The sequence below is a fragment of the Ambystoma mexicanum genome, chromosome 11, assembly GCF_040938575.1.
Source record: "Ambystoma mexicanum isolate Mex_15411 chromosome 11, UKY_AmexF1_1, whole genome shotgun sequence".
Taxonomy (NCBI): domain Eukaryota; kingdom Metazoa; phylum Chordata; class Amphibia; order Caudata; family Ambystomatidae; genus Ambystoma; species Ambystoma mexicanum.
Genome location: NC_090934.1, coordinates 27,452,335 through 27,474,925, shown reverse-complemented (window position 1 = coordinate 27,474,925; position 22,591 = coordinate 27,452,335). Strand labels below are relative to the sequence as shown.

The 22,591-nt window shown below is 50.0% G+C and overlaps 1 protein-coding gene across 1 annotated transcript in view; it reads right to left on the bottom strand.

Moving 5' to 3' along the window:
- YARS1 (tyrosyl-tRNA synthetase 1) overlaps positions 1-22,591 on the bottom strand; it is a 100,105-nt gene that overhangs the window by 4,935 nt on the left and 72,579 nt on the right. Inside the window, exon 10 of the mRNA XM_069622455.1 lies at positions 13,813-13,948. Coding sequence (XP_069478556.1) covers positions 13,813-13,948 — 136 coding nt within the window. The remainder of the gene's footprint in view (positions 1-13,812; positions 13,949-22,591) is intronic.

Sequence of the window (22,591 nt, the reverse complement as noted above, 5' to 3'; positions counted from 1 at the left end):
GACTTGCTGCAGACCCGCAGCACGAGAACCTAGCAAGGCAGAAGCCCAGGACGAGGTGGTGGCGAGACCACAGAGGGCAGTACGGGGTTAACAGCTAGCCTGCATAACGTTGCAGATTCCAAAAGGAAGAGGAGGTAACGTGTGCGCTGATGACCACCCGTGCTCCGCGACCCCATAAAGTGGAAGAGCAAGAGAAGAAGGCGCTGGTGGCTCAAGAGCATAGAGCTCCCGAGGAAGAAGGCTTTCGAGTACGTTCCTCTTCAAGAACGAAGACCTTCCTCTTTTCTTCTGCCTTCGCTCCCTCTCCCCCGTTGATCTGTTCTCTTGGCACCGTGCATCTGGCCACCCTCTGTCCTCCGGGCCGAGGTACCTGCTCACCCCTGCCACCCTCCTGCACTGCCTGCGGGCCACCCCTTGTACTGGGGTCTGTATCTATACCCATACAGCCCCCTCCCTTTTTCTTCCTGCACTTATCAGACCTACCCTGTCTGCTGTCTTAAACCTAGCACTTGCAAATTGCTGGCTGCACTACCACTGTTTGTTGCCTTTATTATTTATTTAGTTATTATTAATCTGTTTCTCCTCTGCTTCGCACTTTCCACTTCTCCCCCCTTTCCCCTCCCCCTCTCCCATGCACTTGCGCGTTCTCAATGTCACTGGGCCTAGTAAGATCGCCGTTTGGTTCTCCCCTTTTCCCCTCGCTTGCCTTGTCGCGCTCTGAAACACTTGTCTACGAGCGCGATAGAAATAAAATATCAATAACTGGGGGAACAGGAAGCCCGGGAGGATTCAAGGGAATCCTTATACCCCCCACAGCCAACGTGTCGCAGTAGAAGCTATGAAACGAGGTAGTTACAAAGGTTATGAATCAAATGAAACTATTGTTGGAAAGCTGAAAAATGTGAGAGAAAACCTCTGCATAAAAATCCCTGGGAAAAGGGAAAATCAAATCATCCTGTACAAGACAAAGATACTAATAGAGAGCAACGAAGCGATGAACCCGAATTCAGAGGAACTAGACTATTCAGCCAGATACAGAACCAAATTACTCAAGATAATTGGACTGTTCGTACCCAAGAGAGAAAGAATATCAAAGTAAGATTATTTGTCAAGTTGCTGAGGCCCAGGGTGTTAGGGAGAATTCTCATTTCTGTGCTAATTCCCTTCTACCTTAGAGACCACCAGCCCTTTTGCTGGACTTTTGATTTCTATGCTGGAGAGAGGGAGACCTTTTTTCCCAGTCTCTCATGTATTTTTCTTTGATTTTAACCCTGTGTTTCTTTTCGTTTTGGAGTCTGACAAACTCCCTAGGCATCATCTTTTTGTATTGTGACACACTGCACCTTCAGGGCAGTGGCACAGGGAAGTCCTTTGGATTTCTGCTAAGGTTTGAATACCTTCTCTTGGATAAACTAATGCTTCCAAGAGTAGTGAAATGAAATTGACTTTACTTGCCTTTTTCTCTTTGTAGACCCAGCACACACCATCTTACATAGAGTGCTGGGGGCTACTTAGGATCCTCTTTGTCTACCTTCTCATGTTACATTTTTTATATAACCCTCACTACAATTAATGGCTGGTAGCAGTGGTTTAATTTTCCTACCATTGTGCGATTTTACCGCAGGCTGAACCCTCAGCTGCAGTATTGCACCCCTGGGTGCCCATTTTCTCAAAATGGCCCGTCTTCTTTTTTCGTCATTTCTTGTTTGTAAGGTCCTTCTTGAGATTTACTCTGCGCGCCAAACCAGGTTTGGCAGCTATGGAACAAGTTACTTACCTGTAATTCTTGTTCTCCAGCATGGGTCTGGCATGGATTCACATGCTCATGAATATTCCCCTCGTCAGGCCGGGAATCCTTGGTAAAGAAAAAAAATCAGTATCAGTTTAGTTTCTGATCTGTCTTTCTCGGTAGTAACCAATCACTGGTCTCTGGGTCATACTGACCCCCGCCAATGACTGCCCTCTCCCTAAGCCCTGCCTCTGGCAGCCATCTTCAGATTTGGTAGCATGCAAAGTGGCAGTATGACCAAGTGAAGAGCCGCAGAGGGGTAGGAGGGAGGGTTTGCATGTGAATCCATGCCAGACCCATGCTGGAGAACAACAATTACAGGTAAGTAACTTGTTCCTTCTCCAGCATGGGGTCTGGCATGGATTCACATGCTCATGAATATAAGAATACATAGCAGTACACAAATGCACAACCACGGGAGGTGGCAAAGGCTCAACATTAAGCATTACATAAAAAACTCAACATTAAGCAATTCTTACCTCCTCACCAGGCTCACCTTAAGCGAACAGGTTGCGCAGCACCGCTTGGCCGACCCTGGACTCCACCCTGGACTCCTCCCTGGAATCCCGGTCGACGCAGTAGAATCTCGTGAAGGTGTGCGTCAACCTCCACGTAGCAGCCCTGCAGATGTCCAGCAGGGGCACACCAGACAAGAACGCTGTGGTAGCAGCGATAGCTCTGGTCGAATGAGCTCTCGGACGGCCAGGCAACAGTCGGTTTGCCAACCGATGACAGTGCGTGATGCAGCTGGAGAGCTATCTGGAAATGGAAGCCTTCGAGAGAGCCTTCCCTTGGTTCACAGGTCCAAAGTTCACAAATAGCTGTCATGTCTTCCGAAAACTATTCGTGCGGTCCACGTAGAACTTCAGCGCTCTAGCCACATCCAGCGAGTGCAGAGTCCTCTCAGCCGGTGACGAAGGCGACCGGAAGAAAACAGGTAACACCAAGGGCTCGTTGAGGTGGAAGTCTGACGGCACCTTGGGTATAAAGGAGGGGTGCGTCCTCAGCACCACCCTCATGTCGTGAACAGTCAAGTATGGAGGCTTGCAGGATAGGGCCTGGATCTCTCCCACTCGCCGTGCGGAGGTGATGGCCACAAGAAACGCAGTCTTCCACGACAGGAACTTCAACGGTGCCGAATGCAGGGGCTCGAATGGCGCCTCCATGAGCCTGGTCAGCACCACGTTGAGGTCCCACGCCGGGGCCTTCACCGGCAGGAACGAACGGAACAGTCCCTTCATAAATTCCTTCACCAGGCGATGGGACCACAAGGACGCCCGTCCTGTGGTTCTGGTGTTTCGGGAGATCGCAGCCAGATGTATCTTGATGGAGGCGTGAGCCAGTCCAGCCTTGGCCAGCAACAAATGTGTACAAAGAGTGGGGGTGTCCTGACTGGAGAAGTCTAAGCCGACTGCCGCTTATTGATTGCAGTCTAGGTTTAAAGACAATGCGTTATCCTTGGTTGTCACAATTTGTGTATTTACCAAGGATAGCAGTACATGAGAGAACCATAATAATCCACTTGTCATTAGTCTGCAAAAGAACAGCTTTTATTAAGTGGCTGTCCTTGTTCTTTTACATATTTTTTGTAAAGAAATTATAAGTACAAAATATATGGGTGTACATTTTTTCACCAAAGTCACACACAGAAAATGCAAACAAATATAGAACAAATAGAAAAAAGACAAGTAGCAAAAGATAAGACAAAGTCATACATGTGCATGCTGACAGAAGTATAAAGACATTCTGTTGCTGCTAATACATTTTGTTTTTCTAATTGTAGAAAGTTATCCTCGAAAGAAAAAGTCCTTGGATAGGTCTAACTAAGCCAGGCTAAAGGGTGACCAAAAAGTAGTTGATCGACGTCACTGAAGTAAATCTCTACTGGGATTTAGGGGGGACCCTGCCACACCGCTAGGGTAAAGGAGTCCCAGGACGTTTCGGCTTTAGTGGGTCACAGCCTTCTTCATGGAGCCAAGGAAAGGAGTCCCCTTATTCTTCGTGCCGAGCATTGCTGACATCCCACATTCACTCGGTGGAACTTCTCCGCGGCTCCGGCGTGCAGAAAGGCTTCGCACGCTGCAAGCTCCTCTCACAGGCATCTGCATCGGACACACGTCGGAACGCGAACCGCCCCTTGTGAGGAGAGGAGCGGCGTTCCTTATCAGCTGACAACCCGGACTGGGCTTAGACGTGCAGCACCTTCCTACGAGTGTGCCACCTACAGTTGTCGGTGGCTAATCCTGCGTTGAGATTGGTGACTACGATGGAAGCTCAGGCAGCAGGTAGTCCAAGCCTTGGCCAGCGACAGTAGGTACGGCAGCACTTGAGGGGTCGTAATCCGTAAAGGGTTAATCTTCTGTGCACGGCACCAGTCAGAAAACCTCTTCCACTTATGTCCGTAACACTTGAGAGTGGAGGACGCCCTGGCCATTGCAAGGACCACTCTGCAGTCAGCCGGGATATCGTACCCTCCAAACTCTAGTGCTGCAGGAGCCAGGCCTGCAAGTTCAGCGACTCCGGGTCGTGATGAAGTATGGCGCCTCCTTCTCTGGAGAGAAGATCTGTGTCCGCCGGCAGCTTGACTGGTGGGGACGCTGACAAGTCCAGAAGGTCCGGGAACCAGATCTGCCTCGGCCATGCCGGTGTGACAAGGATCATCCTGCACCGGGACCTCTTGAGCTGGTTGACGAGTCGGAGCAGCAACGGCAAGGGAGGGAATGCATATAGGAACAGGCCGTCCCAGGGGAACGAGAAAGCATCACCCATACTCCTCGGCTGGGGAAACCTGCTGGCAAACCTCTGGCACTTGGAGTTCGTCACCGTCGCGAACAGGTCGATCTGCGGTTTTCCCCATCGTCGGAAGAGTCGATCCACTTGCTCCTGGCGTAGTTCCCACTCGTGGCACGAGCGCAGCTCCCTGCTGAGTGAGTCAGCAATGGTGTTCTTTATCCCTGCCAGATGAAAGGGCACCAGAAACATCCCTTGGGCGACGGCCCAATGCCACAGATCCTGGGCTTCCTTGGAAAGGGCTGGGGATCTGGTTCCTCCCTGCTTCCGGATGTAGAACATTGTGGTGGTGTTGTCGGTGAAGATTCTCACCACCTTGCCCTTGAGGGACGGGAGAAAGGACTTGAGGGTCCAGAACACTGCACGGAGCTCCAGGATGTTGATGTGGAGCGTCTTCTCCTCCGGGAGCCAAAGGCCTCTCGCGTGAAGTTCTCCGGTGTGCGCTCCCCACCCTTCCAGGGAGGCATCTGTCGTCACCGTTATCTGGTGGGATGGGGTCTGAAAGTCTGTGCCTGCCGTCAAATGAGCATGGGTGCCCCACCACCGGATTGCTCGTCGGAAGGTCTTGTTGAGTGGGATACTGTCCTCGAAGCTGCCCGTCGCTTGGATCCAGCGGGCGTCGAGAAACTCTTGCAGAGGGCGCATCCGAAGCCTGCACAGGCGCACGAGATATATGCAGGAGGACTTCATCCCGAGGAGGGAATTGATGGATCTCACCCTGGCCACGTCCGTGGCCAGCAGACGCTGCACCTTGCCCAGGATGGCCTTCGTCCTTTCCTCCGACGGCGAGGCCAGGCGTGCCACTGTGTCAAGCTTGGCTCCCAGAAACAGTGCGACTTGCGACGGGACCAGGTGCGATTTGGGAAAGTTGATGGAGAACGCCAGGGTCCGTGAACAGCTGGACGGTCTTCGCTGTGTGATCTACGGCGAGCTCCCTTGTCCTTGCTCGGATGAGCCAGTCGTCCAGGTAGGGGTAGACGTGGATCCCCTGCAGGCGCAGCCGCGCCGCCACCGGTGCTAGGCACTTGGTGAACACCCTGGGTGCCGACTTCAATCCAAACGGGAGGGCCTTGAACTGGTAGTGCCGTCCTTGGACCACCTGAGGAACTTTCGGTATCCTTTCAGAATGGGGATGTTCTTTTTCGGTATCCTTTCAGAATGGGGATGTGGAAGTACGCATCCTCCAAATCCTACGACGACAGGAAATCGCCCTCCACCAGCTGTCCGAGCGCGTGCTGGAGGGTGACCATCCGGAACTTGTGCCTTGATGTACTTGTTCAGTCGTCGCAGGTCCAGGATGGGGCGCCATCCTCCTGTCTTCTTTTTCACAAGGAAGTACCTGGAGTATACTCCGGAGCCTCTTCGGGACGAGCTCAATGGCATCTTTTTTGAGCATCGCCCTTACCTCCAATAGCAGTTGAAGGACATGATTTTCCTTCCTGGCCACGGGTGGAATGCGGGGGCACTTTTTTAGAAATTCGAGGGCGTGCCCCTGGGCCAGGGCGTGCAGCACCCAAGGGTCGGTGGAGATGGACCCCCACACGCTGACGAACTTCGCCAGCTGGCCTCCAATCGGGGTGCTTCGGTGGGGGCCCGACACCGCTGACCGTTCAATCTTGCTTGGAGGACGTCTTGCCGCCTTGGCCTCCCTGGCGACGACGGTGGGGCCCACCCGACTTGCCTCGTCCTCTATAGGCTTCCTGCGACGAGGAGCGCGCCGCTTGGCGGTACGTAGAGGAGCCACTGCCGAATCCCTTGGAGGCACCCTGCTTGCCTCCGGTGCTCCGAAAGGATGGCCTTCGTTGCCAGAGAACGCCTAGGGCCTTAGCTGTCTGTGTCCGCCTCGATGGCTTGGAGGGACTCATCCACTGTTTTCCCAAACAGATTGTTCCCGTGGAACGGCATGTCCAAAACCTTGGCTTGTACGTCCTGGCGGAAATCCGTCGCCTTGATCCAACCTCGTCTAAGGTAAACGCCGTTGCCTAGCTGGCGGAAACCGGTGTTGGCATGTCAGTTGCCACCGTAACGGCGTGGTCCGACGCCACTTCGCCTTCTTGCAAGATCTCCAGGGCCTCGGCCCTCTAGTCATCCGGTAGGAAGTCCAACAGGGGTGCGATCTTGTACCATAACTCCGTGTCGTAGCGGGCCACGATCGCGAGGGCGTTGGCCGCCTTAATCGTCGTTGGCGCCGACGAGATAACTTGTTGTCCCATTGCGTCCAGCTTCTTTCCTTCGCCGTCTGGCGGGGAAGTTGACGTTGAGGCCGATGCCCCCCCCCGCTTTCTTCTTGCCCGCCGCTGAGACGACCCAGTCAGGGGTTGGTTGTGCCCTAAGGCACAAAGGGGCCGCGTCGGGGACCCGGTACTACTTCTCGTACCGATCCCTCTTGGCAGGCATCGTAGACGGGTTCTTGAGAAGGGTGAGACCCTCGTCCCAGATGTCATCTAGTAGAGGCACGGCGAGGACTGTCTTCCTCTTGGCCTCGCGCCGTTGGTAAAGGAAACCTTCCTTCTCTTCGGGGCAGAGCTGAAAAAGCTTGGATTCCCTGGCGATCATTGCATGGAAAGATCCGATCTCGTCGGGCGGGGAGGCCCGGGGTGGCGATGGGAGCTCCGTCCCGTCGTCACTGCCGTCATCGTCGGTACCCGTCGTGGCCGTGTCCGTTCCCGGGTCATCCCCAAGGACGGGGGACGTGGGTGAAGGCTGAGCAGGCCTTGAGGGCTGAAAAGGCAGGGCTGGATGGATCCGTCTTCTCTTGTTTGGGGGGCTTCCCGCCGGGCCTGGGTCCGGCTCCTCCATCAAGCCTGGTTCCGGATCCTCCGTTGGTGGTAAGGGCAATCTCGTCCTTATCTCCGAACATAAGGATTGTATTGCCAACAAAATGGCTGCAGAGTTATCCTGCGGCTCCGGAAGCGACGGGTGACTAGGACCCTCGCTGGTGCCGCCGTCACCTTCGTCGGGATCCCTCCCGTGGGGACGGGCCTCTTTGATGCCCTCGTCGAGGCCCTCTAAGACTTCTACCAGCTCCTCCTCGGATGCTGTGTCCGTGTCCACAATGGCCACCGCCCCCCCACTTTTTCTGCCGGGGTCTTTTTGATGGGCCTGAAAGAGGCTTCCCTCCGCGGAGGCAGGGAGACTCTGGGCCTCAAGGTCGCCTCCACTGGTGCAGCCTCCACAGGCTGCGCCAAGGCCGCCGCGACTTCCTCGATAGAGGCCTTGGCCGGGTGAATCAAGGCTTCTCCACCTTGGGCGTGCTTGTGGCCTTCACCTTGGGGGGAGGGTCACCGCCTCACTCCCCCTCGGCTGAATCCTTCGAGATCGACAGGGGCCTCTCCAGAAGCTTACCCGGGTTCTCGGATTTCCTCTTCCCTGAACCAGAGCGTTGGCTCGTGGTTGATGGTGCCGGGGAAGGTGCGCCCTGCCTGGCAGCCGAAGAGGCTGACCGTTCGGCGCTCCCGGTGCCCACCTTTGGCGGGATTCACGGGTGCCTGCCTCGGACTCCAGCATGTCTGGCAGAGTAGGAAGCGAGGGAGGTTCCCGAAACGCCCTGTGCTTATTCTCCTTGGTTACAAAAATGCACCCAAAAGGTGATTGGCTGGTTGTCCTTTGAGGACAGCAACCCTGCTGTGTGAGTGACAGCTAGGCTGTGAATGAATAGGAGAAACTTGCATAAAAAGGTGAGGTCTTTTGCAAGGAAGGCAGAGTCGACCACTGGATGAAGGAACTGAAGAAGAAACTGGAAGAGAAGCTTACTGCACCCACCTGGACTGTTGGTTTGCCCAGTGAAGCACTGCTGCAGTGCTGAAGCTCCAATTTCTGAATCGACTAGAGAGGCCCGGAACTGACAAACTCTTCCCTTGGGTTGGTGGGACCAACTGACCCCAAGACTAACTTGACTGGAGCCCCTCTCCCTGCTGGCTGTACTTCTTTGCTGCTGCTGGAACCCAGTGCCAGGGGACAGGAACACCAGGAACGAGTGAATCGACTGAGCCGGACCCGAGCTCCGGCAAGATCCTCCGGACTCCTTCGAAGCAGGACGACCAAAGCCTGAGCCACCGCAACAGAGTGCTGGACCCCAGAAGCAAGGGGAGCCCCAAAATGTGGCCAAGAACCGCAGTGGTGCTATTTGCCGGTAGCTGAAACTGCGACGTGCCTCTGAACTGGAGTAAGTCCATTGCTGCCGCCGACCTTCAAACCGCACTGCAGGAGTACCCAGACGTCCTCGCTATTGTCCCCACGACTGAGGCCCAGGAACAGCAGACCCTGCCGGACTACAACAGGAACAGAAGCCAGCTGGAGGGTGAGGTCGCTCGGGTCCGACTTCGCCCTCTGCGCTTATGTGGTGACTGGTGGTAATAGGTGATGCTGTTCGGGACTGCTCCTGCGTGGAGAATAGGGAGGGTGAATATGCCAGCTTGTGCGCCCGATACCCTTCCAGAGCCCTTCTCCCAAACCATGGTGCCTGTGGGATGCGCTTTCCCTGGAAATCTCACCTGTTGATTAGTTTTGGCGAGCACTCCGTCCTGCTGCTTCTGGCAGGGGCGCTTGTATGATCTGGACAGAGTTCCTTCACTGGTCCCTTGCACGTGGTCGTCCAGTCCTGCTGCGACTAAGCCACTTTACTTCAGGTAAGTGTTCCTGTTTGCCTTGGTCTTTCCTCGTCAGTTTTTGTTGTATTGTAAAATGTGTTGTATTGTAAAATTTGTTGTCTTGTATTGCTGTCCGTTCCACTTTTGATGTTTGCTCTTTTACTTTCTTCCCTTGCAGGTGATGGTGCCGGCCAGGCAGAAGCTGCGGAGCTCAAGGCGACAGCTGGAGGGAATGAGGAACGAAGCTGCAGCGGTACAGTAGCTGGTTAGTTGTTAACTAGGGGGCGCACAGGGTTCAAATGTGGCACGGCCATAGGACGGATGTTCTAACCTTGTGTTGTTCTTCACAGGGTTCGAGTTCGTGGATGCGGAGAGCGGTGCTGCGGCATCGGGATCCAGATCACTGGATGTCAGGAGATGAGTCTGCAGATGAAGCGATGAAGCACCGATTTCCTGGAGGTGAGTATGCAGGAGAACGCCTGGTTTCAAAGGTAAGTAAACTGGTCCAAGCGGCGAGGAGTGTCAAGTTGCACGTGAGTGCATAGTAACGCGAAGCACCGGTCTTAAGGATGGAGCAGCTTATATATCTGAGCTTCTGAAGCCACGTCCACCAGGTTCAGCCTGCCTGCCACACCCAATGAGTCAGCACATGAAGACCAGGGCCTACGGAGCCACACACGATGAGTCAACACATGAGGCTGTTCTCTGGAATAAATGCTTTCAGCTCCTGGAAAGTTCTTGTAAAATAAAAGCACTCCTGCACTGAAATAAAGTGTTCCTGCTCACATTTCTATATGAGCCTGGCGCCAAAGGCGCCAGGACTGAGTCCAGCAGGGCCCCCTGTGTTTATAGGTCCCAAAGGGAAATAAGTGAGTCAAGTAACCCATTGCCCCATCACTTGATGGTGTGGTTGTTGTGTTCTGGGGCCTGTGGCCACGACAGTAGGTTGCTTGCTCTCACTGGAGACTTGCATTGGCTGCCCTTTGCAGAGTTGCTTCATTGATTGTTTATATGGCGCCTATACTCAATGTGTTTCAAAGCACTTCAAGGCGAGGTGAGATCAAGGGAGAATACAGTGACATTCTTATAAGTCCTTGATACATTAAGATTATGAAATTAACCATCACACTCAGCCTGGCGACATTTCAGATAGTGCAAGAGCTTTGACAGTGATGGGGGGTGGGGGGCCTAGTAGGAAAGAGAATGAGACAGACAAGCAGATACCTTACTAGGCCCGACAACGATTTTAGTAGTGCCGGAATACAACAAGTGGGGGGGGGGGAGAGAGTGGGGGGTCCAGCAGGGAAAAGTAGAATAACAAAACAAGTAACTATCGTACTAGGCCTGACGACATTTCGGATAGTGCGGGAGGGGGAAGGGAGGAAAAGACAAGTAAGGGGGTGGGTGTGGGGACAAAGAAGCTGCTATTATTAAGGTCAGGCGACATTTCTGATAGAGTAAGTGCTAAGGATGTAGTGAAAAGGGGAGAGGAGGGGGGACAGCAAGCAGAGTGATTAAAATAAGCAGAACAAAGTAAAACAGTGGGAACAAGACAGAGAAGAAACCGTGAAAAAGAGTGCAGATGCAAGAGGGGAGAGCAATACAGTTGCAGCAGTCAGTAATAACACATAATGTTGCAGGAGAAAAGCAAATGCAAGCCAGAATTCAGGATGGAAATGGAAACAGCATGATTCGGGGCCACCAAAGTGTGAGATGCAGGGGAAGTCCAGCATGAGAAATTGAAGATGGGTGACGCACCATGAGTAAATGCGTCCACGAAAGTCAGATCCAAGCATTGGCAACAAGACAGTGAAGGTAAAACCATTATGTATCAAGACAAAACTCCTACAGTGGTTTGATTTAGGGGGGTTAGGAGAGGGCTAGAGGGGAGGAGGGAGCAAAATAGAAGAAATCAAGTACAAACAGGCAACAAATGCATGCGAGAAGGGGGGGAGAGAAAGAAAAGAAAAACTGCTAATTAGAAGAATTATTTGCAAATGCAGCACGTTTGCTGCCTCATTTCCTCGGCCATCCAACAGTGAGGCCTGCTTTGCTAAGAGATTACCATCCCTCTCTGGCTTTCTTACCACCTCATGGCACTTACAAGATGGCCGCCGCCTTTTCTGCCTCTTACTGAGGCCGCCTGCTTGTGTGTGCTTCCCGAATACCTGCACACGGATTGGCCCTTGGGGGTGCTAAAGTGGCCTCTCTCTGACCAGCAGGCATTAGCCGGCCCCCGATTCTAAGGCCCACTTTCTAAGGCCCACTTTCTAAGGCCCACTTTCTAAGGCCCACTTTCTAAGGCCCACTTTCTAAGGCCCACTTTCTAAGGCCCACTTCCTAAGGCCCACTTTCTAAGGCCCAGTCTGCCCCCTGTCCGCTACCCGCTATCCCTGGTTACTTGTGTAACCCCCCCCCCTGTTACCTGTGTTGCCTGTGTGCCTTCACTTGTCCCCCCAAACCCTGCTCTGATTGCCTGTGTTGTCCGTGTGCAGCTTTGCCTTTCACAAGCCTCTTAGCTTGTGGCCCAACTGTGATTCTTTTTTGCAACAAAACTCTAACATTGTTCAAGACTTTCGTGCCATCTTCAAGAAGTGCCTCAGCTTCCCTAGACTTTGCTCAATTGACATTCCATGTCCTAGCCTCCTGAAGACTCTTCTGACTTGGTGTTCATCTGTCCCTTAAAAAGTCATACATAAGTAAGTTGTATAGCTGGGAAAGGGTTAAAGTATATTTCATTGGGGGATTGTAAAGTGCTTACCTGCTTGGAGAAACTGGTTAACCTTGTTTTGGTTCCCTAACCTATTCCCTTTTCCACAACCTCAGTATTGCATTAAGTGATAAAGTGATAGATCAATGTCCACAGTATCCCATCAATTGAAATCACCTCAGGGTGTAGGAAGTGTGTGTGTGACATCCCAAAATTAGATTTTTGAAGTGTATTTTATTGTTGCATATTGCCCTTTCTAAAGCAGGCTTAATTGAAAACTGTTAAATGAATAATTATTTTAATAAGAAACCTTGTGTCTAAGTGTTATTTGAATACTTGTCACTGAATTTCTATGTTACACCTCTACAGCTCACATTGACCCCTCTTGAGATAAGTCTGGCTGCTCAGTCACTCTACCAACTTGTGTATTACAGACATATACCAAAGGTTGGGTTGCCTATTGCGAAGAGGACAAGGTTGGTGCAGTCTCCCACAGGGTTACTATACACAATCTTGCCTAACACAGAGCCAAGAACGTAGAGCTAATAAAGAAACGCCAAAAAGGAAGCTCCAGGGATCAGAGAAAACTCAATAATGCAATTAAAGAACTTGATCACAGTTATCATGAGAGACTACTTGCGGAATGGATTTTAAATACTGGTACTAGAGGAGAAGAGGGAAAGAAGGAAGCGGAACTAGGCTAATTAGCCTTCAGTGTGGGCCGCACACCCCATTACCCACTGAGGGTTTGCTTTAAGTTATCATCAAAGTCAAAAAATCTGACTCTTTCTTGTTTTGATTCCAAGTAATTAAATGATTCTTCAGGGTGATGGAGTCTTGTGCTATATATTATTCATATAGACTGTGTAGACTCCTTGAGGGGCTCCGACCCCACTCACACTCTAAGAATGCGTCAGGTTTGCACATCCACGTACCTCGATTTGGTTTTGGCAAACCTCTCAGAGCTCCCTATTCTCTAACCTACGGGTGGCCTCCTCAAATCTGTCCACCAGGCCAGATTCTAGAAATCCCTCTGAACAGTCACTATGCCACTCTTTCAATTGTCATCCGTTTTTCTGATCTGCAGCTCCAGTCAGGCCAAGTGGCAAAGAGAGGTGACAATGACTGCCTCTTTTCACGTGTATGCTGCAAGCACAGCACAAGATGCACAATAAATAAATACATCAGAGCATGCAGAAATCAATGGAATCCAGGCAGTAGTCCAAGTGGCTCATGGCAGCCATATAGTGAAAGAATACAGAGGGGCTTCGGGGACTTTCTAGATGCTCACGTTGAACCACAGGGTCCAGGGTCTGGCCCAATACACTCATCAAAAACGACCATGTCAGAGTGGATGGCAGAGAACCAGAGTTCAGGCACTGGATAAAGGGACTTGCAGAGAACCAGACAATCCCGGGATTGACCACATTGGTGCAAGAAGTACCAAATAGTTCAAGCTCTGGAAAGAGGGCATCACAACCAACACTGGCCAGAAGGTTTAAATCAGAACCGCTCAGCCACTGTGCCAAGAAACTAATCAGAGGGGATCAGAGATAACAAGGGGGTTCTAGGGAATCACAAAGTGCAGACATTTATGGTCTGCGAGTTCAGAAGGGATAGAAGGCAAGCACACAAATGCATGTGTTTTTTGTGCAGACCTGTGTGTACGCGAGTAACTTGATGAAGTGTGGAATTTTCCCATTTATGGGCCGAGAAGAGGGACTTCTTAATTTGAGGCACAGTGCTTTGCTAGAGCTCCTATTTAGTGTTTCATGTCTCGGGAGGATAGCTCAGGGGCAACATGCTTGCCTTGGAAGCAAGACGACACAGAGCACCACAGGTTTGATCCCTGGGTCCGCGCTTAGAAACCTCTGGGTATTAAGCGCTCTATAAATAACCTATCATATCATATCAGATAGGTGATCGAGTCTTACTTTGTTTAGATGGTTCTGGGTATGCAGCGCTGGTAAGTTGTTTCATTTCTGGGGTGTTGAATTTCTCTCTGATAGGGTCCAATAACTTGTTCAAGGCAACCTCAATAGAGGACTTCAGATCCCCAGGATGCACAACCTGTCGACACAGAGGAAGAACACAGAAAATCAAGGGAATGCGGAACAATAAGTGTGAGGCACTTCATTGTGACACAACATAGCAACAGAGAGGAGACAGGATGGAGTTGGGAGCACAGAATGCACGACAAATGTGAGGCACCTCAGGGTTATCTTTGACTCCTCGCTCTCCTTCTCTCCTCATATTACCGACATCGCTAAGTAGTCGAAATACCAACTGCACCACCTCAGAGGTATTCCTTTCCTCTCCTTCCCCCAGAAGCTCGTCGTCTCCAGAGCCCTGGTTCTCTCTAGGCTGGACTACTTTAACAACCTCCTTTTAAATCTGCCTAACTTTATTCATCCTCTGCAACTCATCCAGAACATGACTGCAAGATTTGTCGTTGACCTCAAGCCCAGGGATCGTATCTCTCCAGCACTGAAATCTCTCCATTGGCTGCAAGGATCAAGTTCAAGACTCTTTGCATTGTCCACAAGGCCTACTGGCGCCTGGGACCAACATATCTCCAGCTTTCTCTTCTGAAGTATCTTTCTACTCTAGCACTTCGCACCTCCACCTCCAACTCCTTGAGGGTCAGATGCTTTTCCAAACAATGAGTTGGGAGCAGATCTCTCTCTTACGCCGGCGCCTCCCTCTGGAACAGCATCCCTGCCCCTCTGAAACTTGAGCAGTACCACCTCTGGTTCCGGAAGCAGCGCACGACTTTCCTCTTTGCTTCTGCCTTCTCTCTTCCGCTACCTTGCTGATCTCCCGTCTGATACTGCACTGGTTACCTGGCTACCCTCTGAACCATGGGCCTAGGTCCCCGCCCTCCCAGTTGCACTGCGTCCTGGCAACCCTACACTTGGGGCTGTATCTGCAACCCTACAACCCCCCCATACTTGCACTTATTTGTTCTGCACTTAAACCCTGCACTGCCACCTGCTGACTGCACTTCCTGTTTTCAATGTTTGATCCTAGGTCCTCCTCCTCCTCCTCCTCCTCCTCCTCCTCCTCCTCCTCCTCCTCCTCCTCCGCCTCCTCCTCCTCATCATCCTCCTCCCCCCCTCCTGGCACTCTCCCATTCCCTCTCCTCTGCACGTTCTCAACGTCACTGGGCCTAGTAAGATTGCTGTCTTGTTCCCTCTCGTTACCTTCCCTCGCCTAGTGGCGCCTTGAAACACTTGTGTATAGGCGCGATATAAATAAAATATATCACTTCACAGTACCCCATGTGTCTACATGGAGTGGTGGAATGCAGGAGATCAAGCAAAGATACCACAAGGTAACAATAGGAAAACCACAAAAGCACAACGTGAACAAATGAAAAACTTGACAGAAACACAGCAGAACCAGAGCATGTCACAAATGAAGCACACAAAACAAAACGTAATATAGAAGCAAGCAGAGAGGGAGGACCAAAGACAAACTAGGCCTCAAACACAGAAGATCCTAAACACACCAGGAGCATAGTAACATCTAGACACCCCAAACCACAGAAGGCCTGAATACAGCAAAGGCGCACACACAACAGAGTAAAGCCTAATCACACAGGGTAAAGGCCTACTCACAAAGAGGCTACACCAGAGCAGGAGCTAACTACACAAAGGACACATCAGGGTCTCAAACACACCAGAACATAGTATCACCCAGACACACAAAAATACAGATGGACTGCACACATCACAGACGCACATAAAAGCGTAAAAACTAAATCACAGAGACTACACCAGAACACAACAGGAGCTTAATATAGCAAGGACACATCAGGATCTTAAACACACCAAGGACACACAAGAACATAGAACAACCCAGACACATCAGAACACATACTGACTAAACAAGGACATATATAGCCAGATTAGGATGGAATCGCGAATAACAACCAGCTAGCCCCACACAGACAGATTCCACAGTGGCCAGGGGCTGAAATTTTGGGCACAGTTGTGAATATTGGCGAGCGTCATTTATGGAAGGGATAATTAATATCGGCTGATGCCGGAGCTAGATTGACATGCAGCAATGTTCAAGGCTTATAGCCCACAATTCTCTCCAGGAATGACCTTCTATATAGATTTACCATGCACCTGTAACAGCCAACTCAGGCAGGGACTTATGTCCATTCATCAAGGTTAAATGCCTCATTTTCTCTCCAGGAATTACCCCGATTTACCTTGCACCATGTGCCAGCCAACCTGGCACCCCATGGCGCTCCCCATGTTCAGCCCTATTTAAAACGGTCAAATTGACTACACACTAATCACCTCCCAGGCTAGCTCGGCGCACGCATGCGTGGCCACCCCATCCACACTCCCTTCGCACACGCGCACAAGGGACCAACTACTCACCGCCCAGGAGCATGTGCGTCAACCATACACTACTCTCCGCGCACATGCGCGGGGGCCACCACCCGTGACTAGACAGCACTCATGCGCAATAAATAGAAATCGGTCCTCAGGTCCGGCAACCAGCATGGACAACTCAGGACGCCCATTGCAGATCAACCAAGTAAATGTAAGCTTTCATCCAGGTTACCGAACCTCACTAAGAGACCATGCGGGTCATACTACACCTCAAGAGCCCAGGACCAGCCTCATTACCCAGCCGCCAACACACACGGTAAACGGCCAGCCCCCAAACGGGTGCACCATCGTATCTGTACCAACATGCTAAACTGCAGGCCACACAGCGGCCAGGCAACACACAGCGCCAAGGTACCATTGCATCTAGGCAATCTCCCACATGCAAGACTGCCCCCGCGGAGGCTATCCCAGCAGCCATGCACAAGAAACACGCATTAGGCACCAGCCAAATCCATGCAACCAGAAAATCAAGGGGGAGTACAGCACCGCCCCACCGCTATGCACGGCAACCCAACCACACCTGGCTTAATTACGCAACCGCACATGCGGACACCCCCAACCAATGGCCACAACCGACGACATGCCAACAGCTGTGTGGCCCACACCCCCTAGGCACCATCCCAGCAAACTAATCGCCTTACAGCACAACCTAACCAGGACAGGACACAACCCATCAACAGAACCTTCTTTATTTTACAGGGCCCAACTGGGGCCACTGTAATCACAGCACAAGCGACCCACTTCCACCAACCAGGACCCCACACGGGCAACACACCGGTACTAATAGGTAAGAGGCCTAATAAACTCTAGACAAGATACAATTAGGACCAACCAAACCTCCTGCTAAGCTATTGTCTGTCTCTCCTTCCTTCCTTCCTTCCTTCCTTCCTTCCTTCCTTCCTTCCTTCCTTCCTTCCTTCCTTCCGCCACATTGGCTCATAATGTATTGTATATATTGTATTGATGTATAAATATGTATTTTCATTATCAAACACTTCACTATCACCCAACACCACTCACTTGACACCAATGCAAATTATGTATGTCACAACTTATCACCGCAGATGGTTTTGAATAATGAATCAGCCTTGATAAAGACCTACGGGTCGAAACATGTGTCGGCTGACAACAAGGGGACCCAAGAGCCCCAAATGTACTACTGTATACTACAATTCTAATGAGAACCAACCACTTTCACAAATAAAAGCAAAATGATATCGCAGCTAATAGTGTGGAAGAATATTTTCTTTGAGACCAAAAACCAAGATAGCCAAGAACAATCCACCCCCCCCATTCTTCCACTAACAATTTCACCTCTCAAACTCTAACCAGACACAACCACAACCCTATACCACAACAAACCACTCAAACTTCACTACACCGCAAAAACGAAACAAACCTCACAGACTTGAACAGCACATGATGTCTACCGACCGGAAAACATCCCAAGCCCAGCAACGGTGTTAACCGTGTTGAGGCTGCCAACAGCACATCACTGCTCCCTTGCACTTTTCTCGCTTACTCCCACTAACTCATCCCCTTCTTCCCGTTTCAGAGCCGCCAGAGAACCACTCCAGTGGTGATAGTGCGCGGTACATATCCTTTAACATTAACATGAAGCTCACAGACTAAAACCTAATCAAAGAGAACATACCACAACACAGAGCATGACCTAAACAAAGCAAGTACACTCTCGTGTAGAACATAAAACTGGACAAAACGAATCATAGACAGAACAGGACCTCGGCACACTAAGAACACGCCAGAATGAGGCCTAGGTTGAGCACACCAAGGCCACACTTTACCAAACTGGACCATATAAGGGGATTGAAAGCACAAACGACATACAATAACACACAGCACTGCCTACACCCAAGACAAACAAAAACATGGTCACAAGCAAGACCATGAAAACTATTGTGCCTTCATACATAGCTGAAAAACGACCCAGCACAACATATGGAGCCACAATCTTCAGATTAAAATAAAAAATGGTTCCAGAAAGAAAAATTTACAAATGACGATTTTTTCAAGCTACACACCATCCCATCTGGGAGATCAAGAGACTCTGGATTAAGACAGCACGGTACAAAAGGGTTTATTTTACATCACAAATAGCCCCAGTGCTAAGGATGGACTAGGGAAATAAATTCGGGGTTCTCAAAGAAATCAAAAGTAGGAGGTGGAGAACTGATCAGCAACAGACATGGCCGCTCCTTCCAGCTCAGAGAGCCTTGTTTGAGCGTGTGTGTAACACACCCTGCTTTCGAGGCACGTGAAGTGTAGGGTGTTGCGAGAGCTCCCACTGAGTTGCCAGCGAGCAAGAGGTCAGAAACATGCGAGGTGGGCGTCTGTGTGTGCATTATCTTGCCGCCCTGAGCGGTGCATCCCGGGTGGGCGGTGGGTGCTATGACTCAATAAGGAGGAGTGGTTAGGACAAATTAGAAGTTTTTAATCTGGCTGTCTGCCTGCTGCATCCCTTCATTTATACACAATGTCTTCGAGGGACAATAAAGATTTCATTACTCCTCAGATATGCTGCATATGATGGCAAGACCGAGGCATTACGCCTCCAACATGAACCCCAAGGGCGTTGCCAATAGTCTCAGGGATATCAGGTCCTCCATGGAAGTCCTCCACAAACAAAACGGGTAATGTTGTAGGCACATTTGGGTCAGTTGAGGCAAGGATGGAGACCTTGGAGACTAGAGTATGGAACTGAACAAGAGCTTACAATTCATGGCTTGACGAGTGAAGGCAACTGAAATAAAAGTGGGAGAAACCAAGGCAGAGACTCCGCATTTAAGAGCCTGTAATGGGCGGCTTCTCTGCTACTATAGACAACGTTGAAAAAAAGTACAAACCGAGGGATGGCAACATCGGGCTCATATGAATGCCACAATTAAAGGATGCATCTATTCTGTATGACGCCATCTTAGGTCAGGTCATCTGTGTCAAACGAATGTTTAGGCTGCCTGCTGCCGCAGAGCCCAAAGAAATCCGATCAGATGGGAGGGAGAACGAATCATCGCATTTGGTGATCTGGATGGCAGCAAAAGGTTATTAGAAAGAGCTAGCTTTAATGAAATGTTGTACATGGATGGGAGCAGGGTGCTCTTCTTCTCGACCCAAGCAAGAACTGTGGAATCTTGAGAACCGGGGGATTTAGTGATCCCGTGAGTAGATGCTTCGTCTCACATCAGTTGAAGACGAAGGCATCAGACCTGAAGAAGATTTATGCCCCAACACTGATGCAGTCTCCCTCTCTCCCTCTCTATAGAAGATGTGCTCTGTGGCCTGTGCTGTAGCGCGACTGCGAGCAGCGTTGAGTTAGTTTGGATGCAGCATGCACTGGAGCGGATGGTCTGCAATCCGTAGGACTATTTTTCTCTTTGCACTTGGCAGCAGCACGGGGACTTCGGGTGAAGCCTTAAGGTGAACCCACAGCTATATAAAGCCTGGGTCTTCATCTCCTTTTTCTTTCTGCCCTATACCCTCCCTATTGGTGCCTCCTAGCTTCTGCTTTTTCTCTCCAACCACTCCTCTCCACTGCCCATAACAATCAATGCCAGAACAAATGTGGATCTCTTCCAAGCGCAGCTTAAACATCACTTACTTGCTAAAGAGGGAACTCCCCTCCCTCTTCCCCCAGCCTCCCTACCTGGCCGCACCACTGTCTCCAGTGAGGCTTAATGTCGTCATTTTATAGATTTAATTAGTGCTCCTCTTTCCTTTGAAGCACTTTGTAAGTCACTGGTTTTCCTATATACATTTGTTTGTTTTGTCCCTGGTATTTGTCCTAATACGTTTACACCACCATAAACTGGCAACCTGCCTGTTCTAGATTTTTTGCTATTGTACAGGCACCCTTCAAAGGTAAAGCGTCCGCCATCTGTAACTGTGTCATTGTAAGTTATCTCAGTTTCGAAATCGACATCACTGTTCTTAAATAAATACAAATCATCCAGTTCAAAACATATGATGAGCCACACGGTGAAAACCTTGCTCTACACAGCCCCTTCTACCTACTGAGCTCAGGGGCCCTCGGCTTGCTACATTTGGAAAATAAAAACTGCTACATAGGACTATCTACCACCCAAACAGTCTCGCAAATACATTAGGGAAGATGGCTACTCAAATATTGAACACTTGTACAAATTGCTCCTTTGTAGGTCAATCTGTGACTTTTGGCAAAGCTTGGAATTCCCGGTTCTAGGCAATTGTTTTACAGTACTTAAAATTCATATCCATACCTTAACGTCAGAAATGAATGTACCAAATGTTGAATAATTTTCTTGTGCATTTTTTCATGCAGCTTTCAGTGCTAAAAACAGTGACACTTTAATTACAAGTGAGCCACGTATCCTTTTTGCATGGGCATCAGTTGTCACTCTTTTGAAGCCTAAAATTGCTAGGGTAAGCTTTATTCATGTAGGAGGGAAAAATATGGAAGCAATATTTTTTTTTGCTGCCTTACACCATACAGTCATATTCTGATGTTTTGGCAAAAAACAAGAGTTTCTGGAGCGCCTAGTGCTCAAGGAAAGACTTTTTATATTTCTTATGGGGGGCAGGCAGGGGGATGGTGGGTGGTACTTGTGGTTGCAGTTGGCACTTAATTTGTGGACCATTTACTACAGTAGAGAATGGAAATTGATATAACTGCATATATCTATTCACAGGCTGCCTCCCTTTAGATGGTTATAAAACAGAAAATAAGTTCATACTTTGCATTAAATACCACTCTTATCTGTTGATGAATTACCCGCAAAGTACCCGCATGATGGAAAGTAAGCTATGTCTCACTACACTTTATCATGCACTATTTCAGAAACGGGTTTGTTTCGTGGCAACAATCAACTAATTTCCCCTGAAACACCTGTGGACTGAAACATGTCAGGAATATAAGAAACATGAAATGGACAGGAAACGTGTTCGAACAATTGTTTTTGAGTTTAGTTGCCTAACAAGTCAATGATTTAAAACCATATCTTTAGAAGGATGACGGAGGGGAGTTTGTTTTGTTGAGATTTTCCTCACACCGATAATCCGGGATCCCTCCATTTTGACGTGTGCTTTGCAGGGATAAGTCTTTGCCTGGGAATTTCTTGCGTGCATCACAGGGACATGACTTTAGACTTGGCCACGGACAATGCCAGCACTGGGTAGTCAAGTGTCTCTTCTACAGGATATCCTTTGACCCCACCTCAACCTGTTCTTATCCCCTTGTGTTAGTAAATGTTTTCTTCAATAGACTTCTAAGGGAAACCTTATTGTTGCTTTGTTTTGGCTGCGGATGGGACTTGGAGGCGAGAACAGCCTTCTGCTTCTCTTCCCTTGCTTTTTGCTCATTTTTATGGGGAAACTGATCAGCCCTCGAGACTATCAGTAGTGGGCGACTGTCTCACTTCGGGAATGTTTTGTATTTTGAAAGCTGTACACATCACCTTAAAGTGAAGTGTGGTTAGTATACTTTGAATCCTTATAACTTTGTGGTTACAAATAGAGATTCCAGGTGGCAGCAGATTTGTTTCTACTGTGTTTTTGGCATTTTACTTGTGCACTTTTGCATTTTCTCTCTTAATGCCATAAAGCATGCCATAGACTCTAGAATGGATGTGCCAGGAGATGTTCACCTCCTTTGCCCGTTCTGCCCTCGCGTGGCCAGCATTGACATAAGTAGAAAGACCTTCCTCAGGCAAGGCCTCTGCTTTCCTGAGCAAAGTGGTGGTCTGGATGTAGGGGCTGGACCGGTCTGGTCCCACTCCACATCCATGCCCCCGAGTGTCTGCTGATGGACAGAGTGTTTGGCCAGTGGCTATACACGATTGGACAGCCCCTACCAGTTTGAATGGTGCAGATCCTTACTATTTGCAGACCTGGTGGCGACTCCAGTCCAAATCCAGGATAAAAGGAGGAATCCTGCAGCCATTCAACAGATCATTGTTGGAGCCAAGACCCCTATGGGGAACTGAAGCCCACCGAAGACCCGAGGCAGACCTGTGTAGGTGACCAGTATTGCCTCCAGCCAAGTCCCGGTGAAGCCCTGCTCCTCTGCCGTGATCTAAAAAAAAAGGCCCCAGTTGGTGCTTCGAACCCTGGACCAGTCAGAAACCCCAGTATTGACCCCTGATCAAGAATCCATGCCTGCAGAACCTTCGGAAGTGTCCCTGTACCACTTTGTGCACTGACCAGCTTCCTCCTGGGCCGCCTAGCTGCAGTCATCGGCATTCCGAGTGCATCGCTGAAATTTGAAGGATCTTCAACTTCCCAACGGAAGTCGTGCCGGGCACACTCCTTT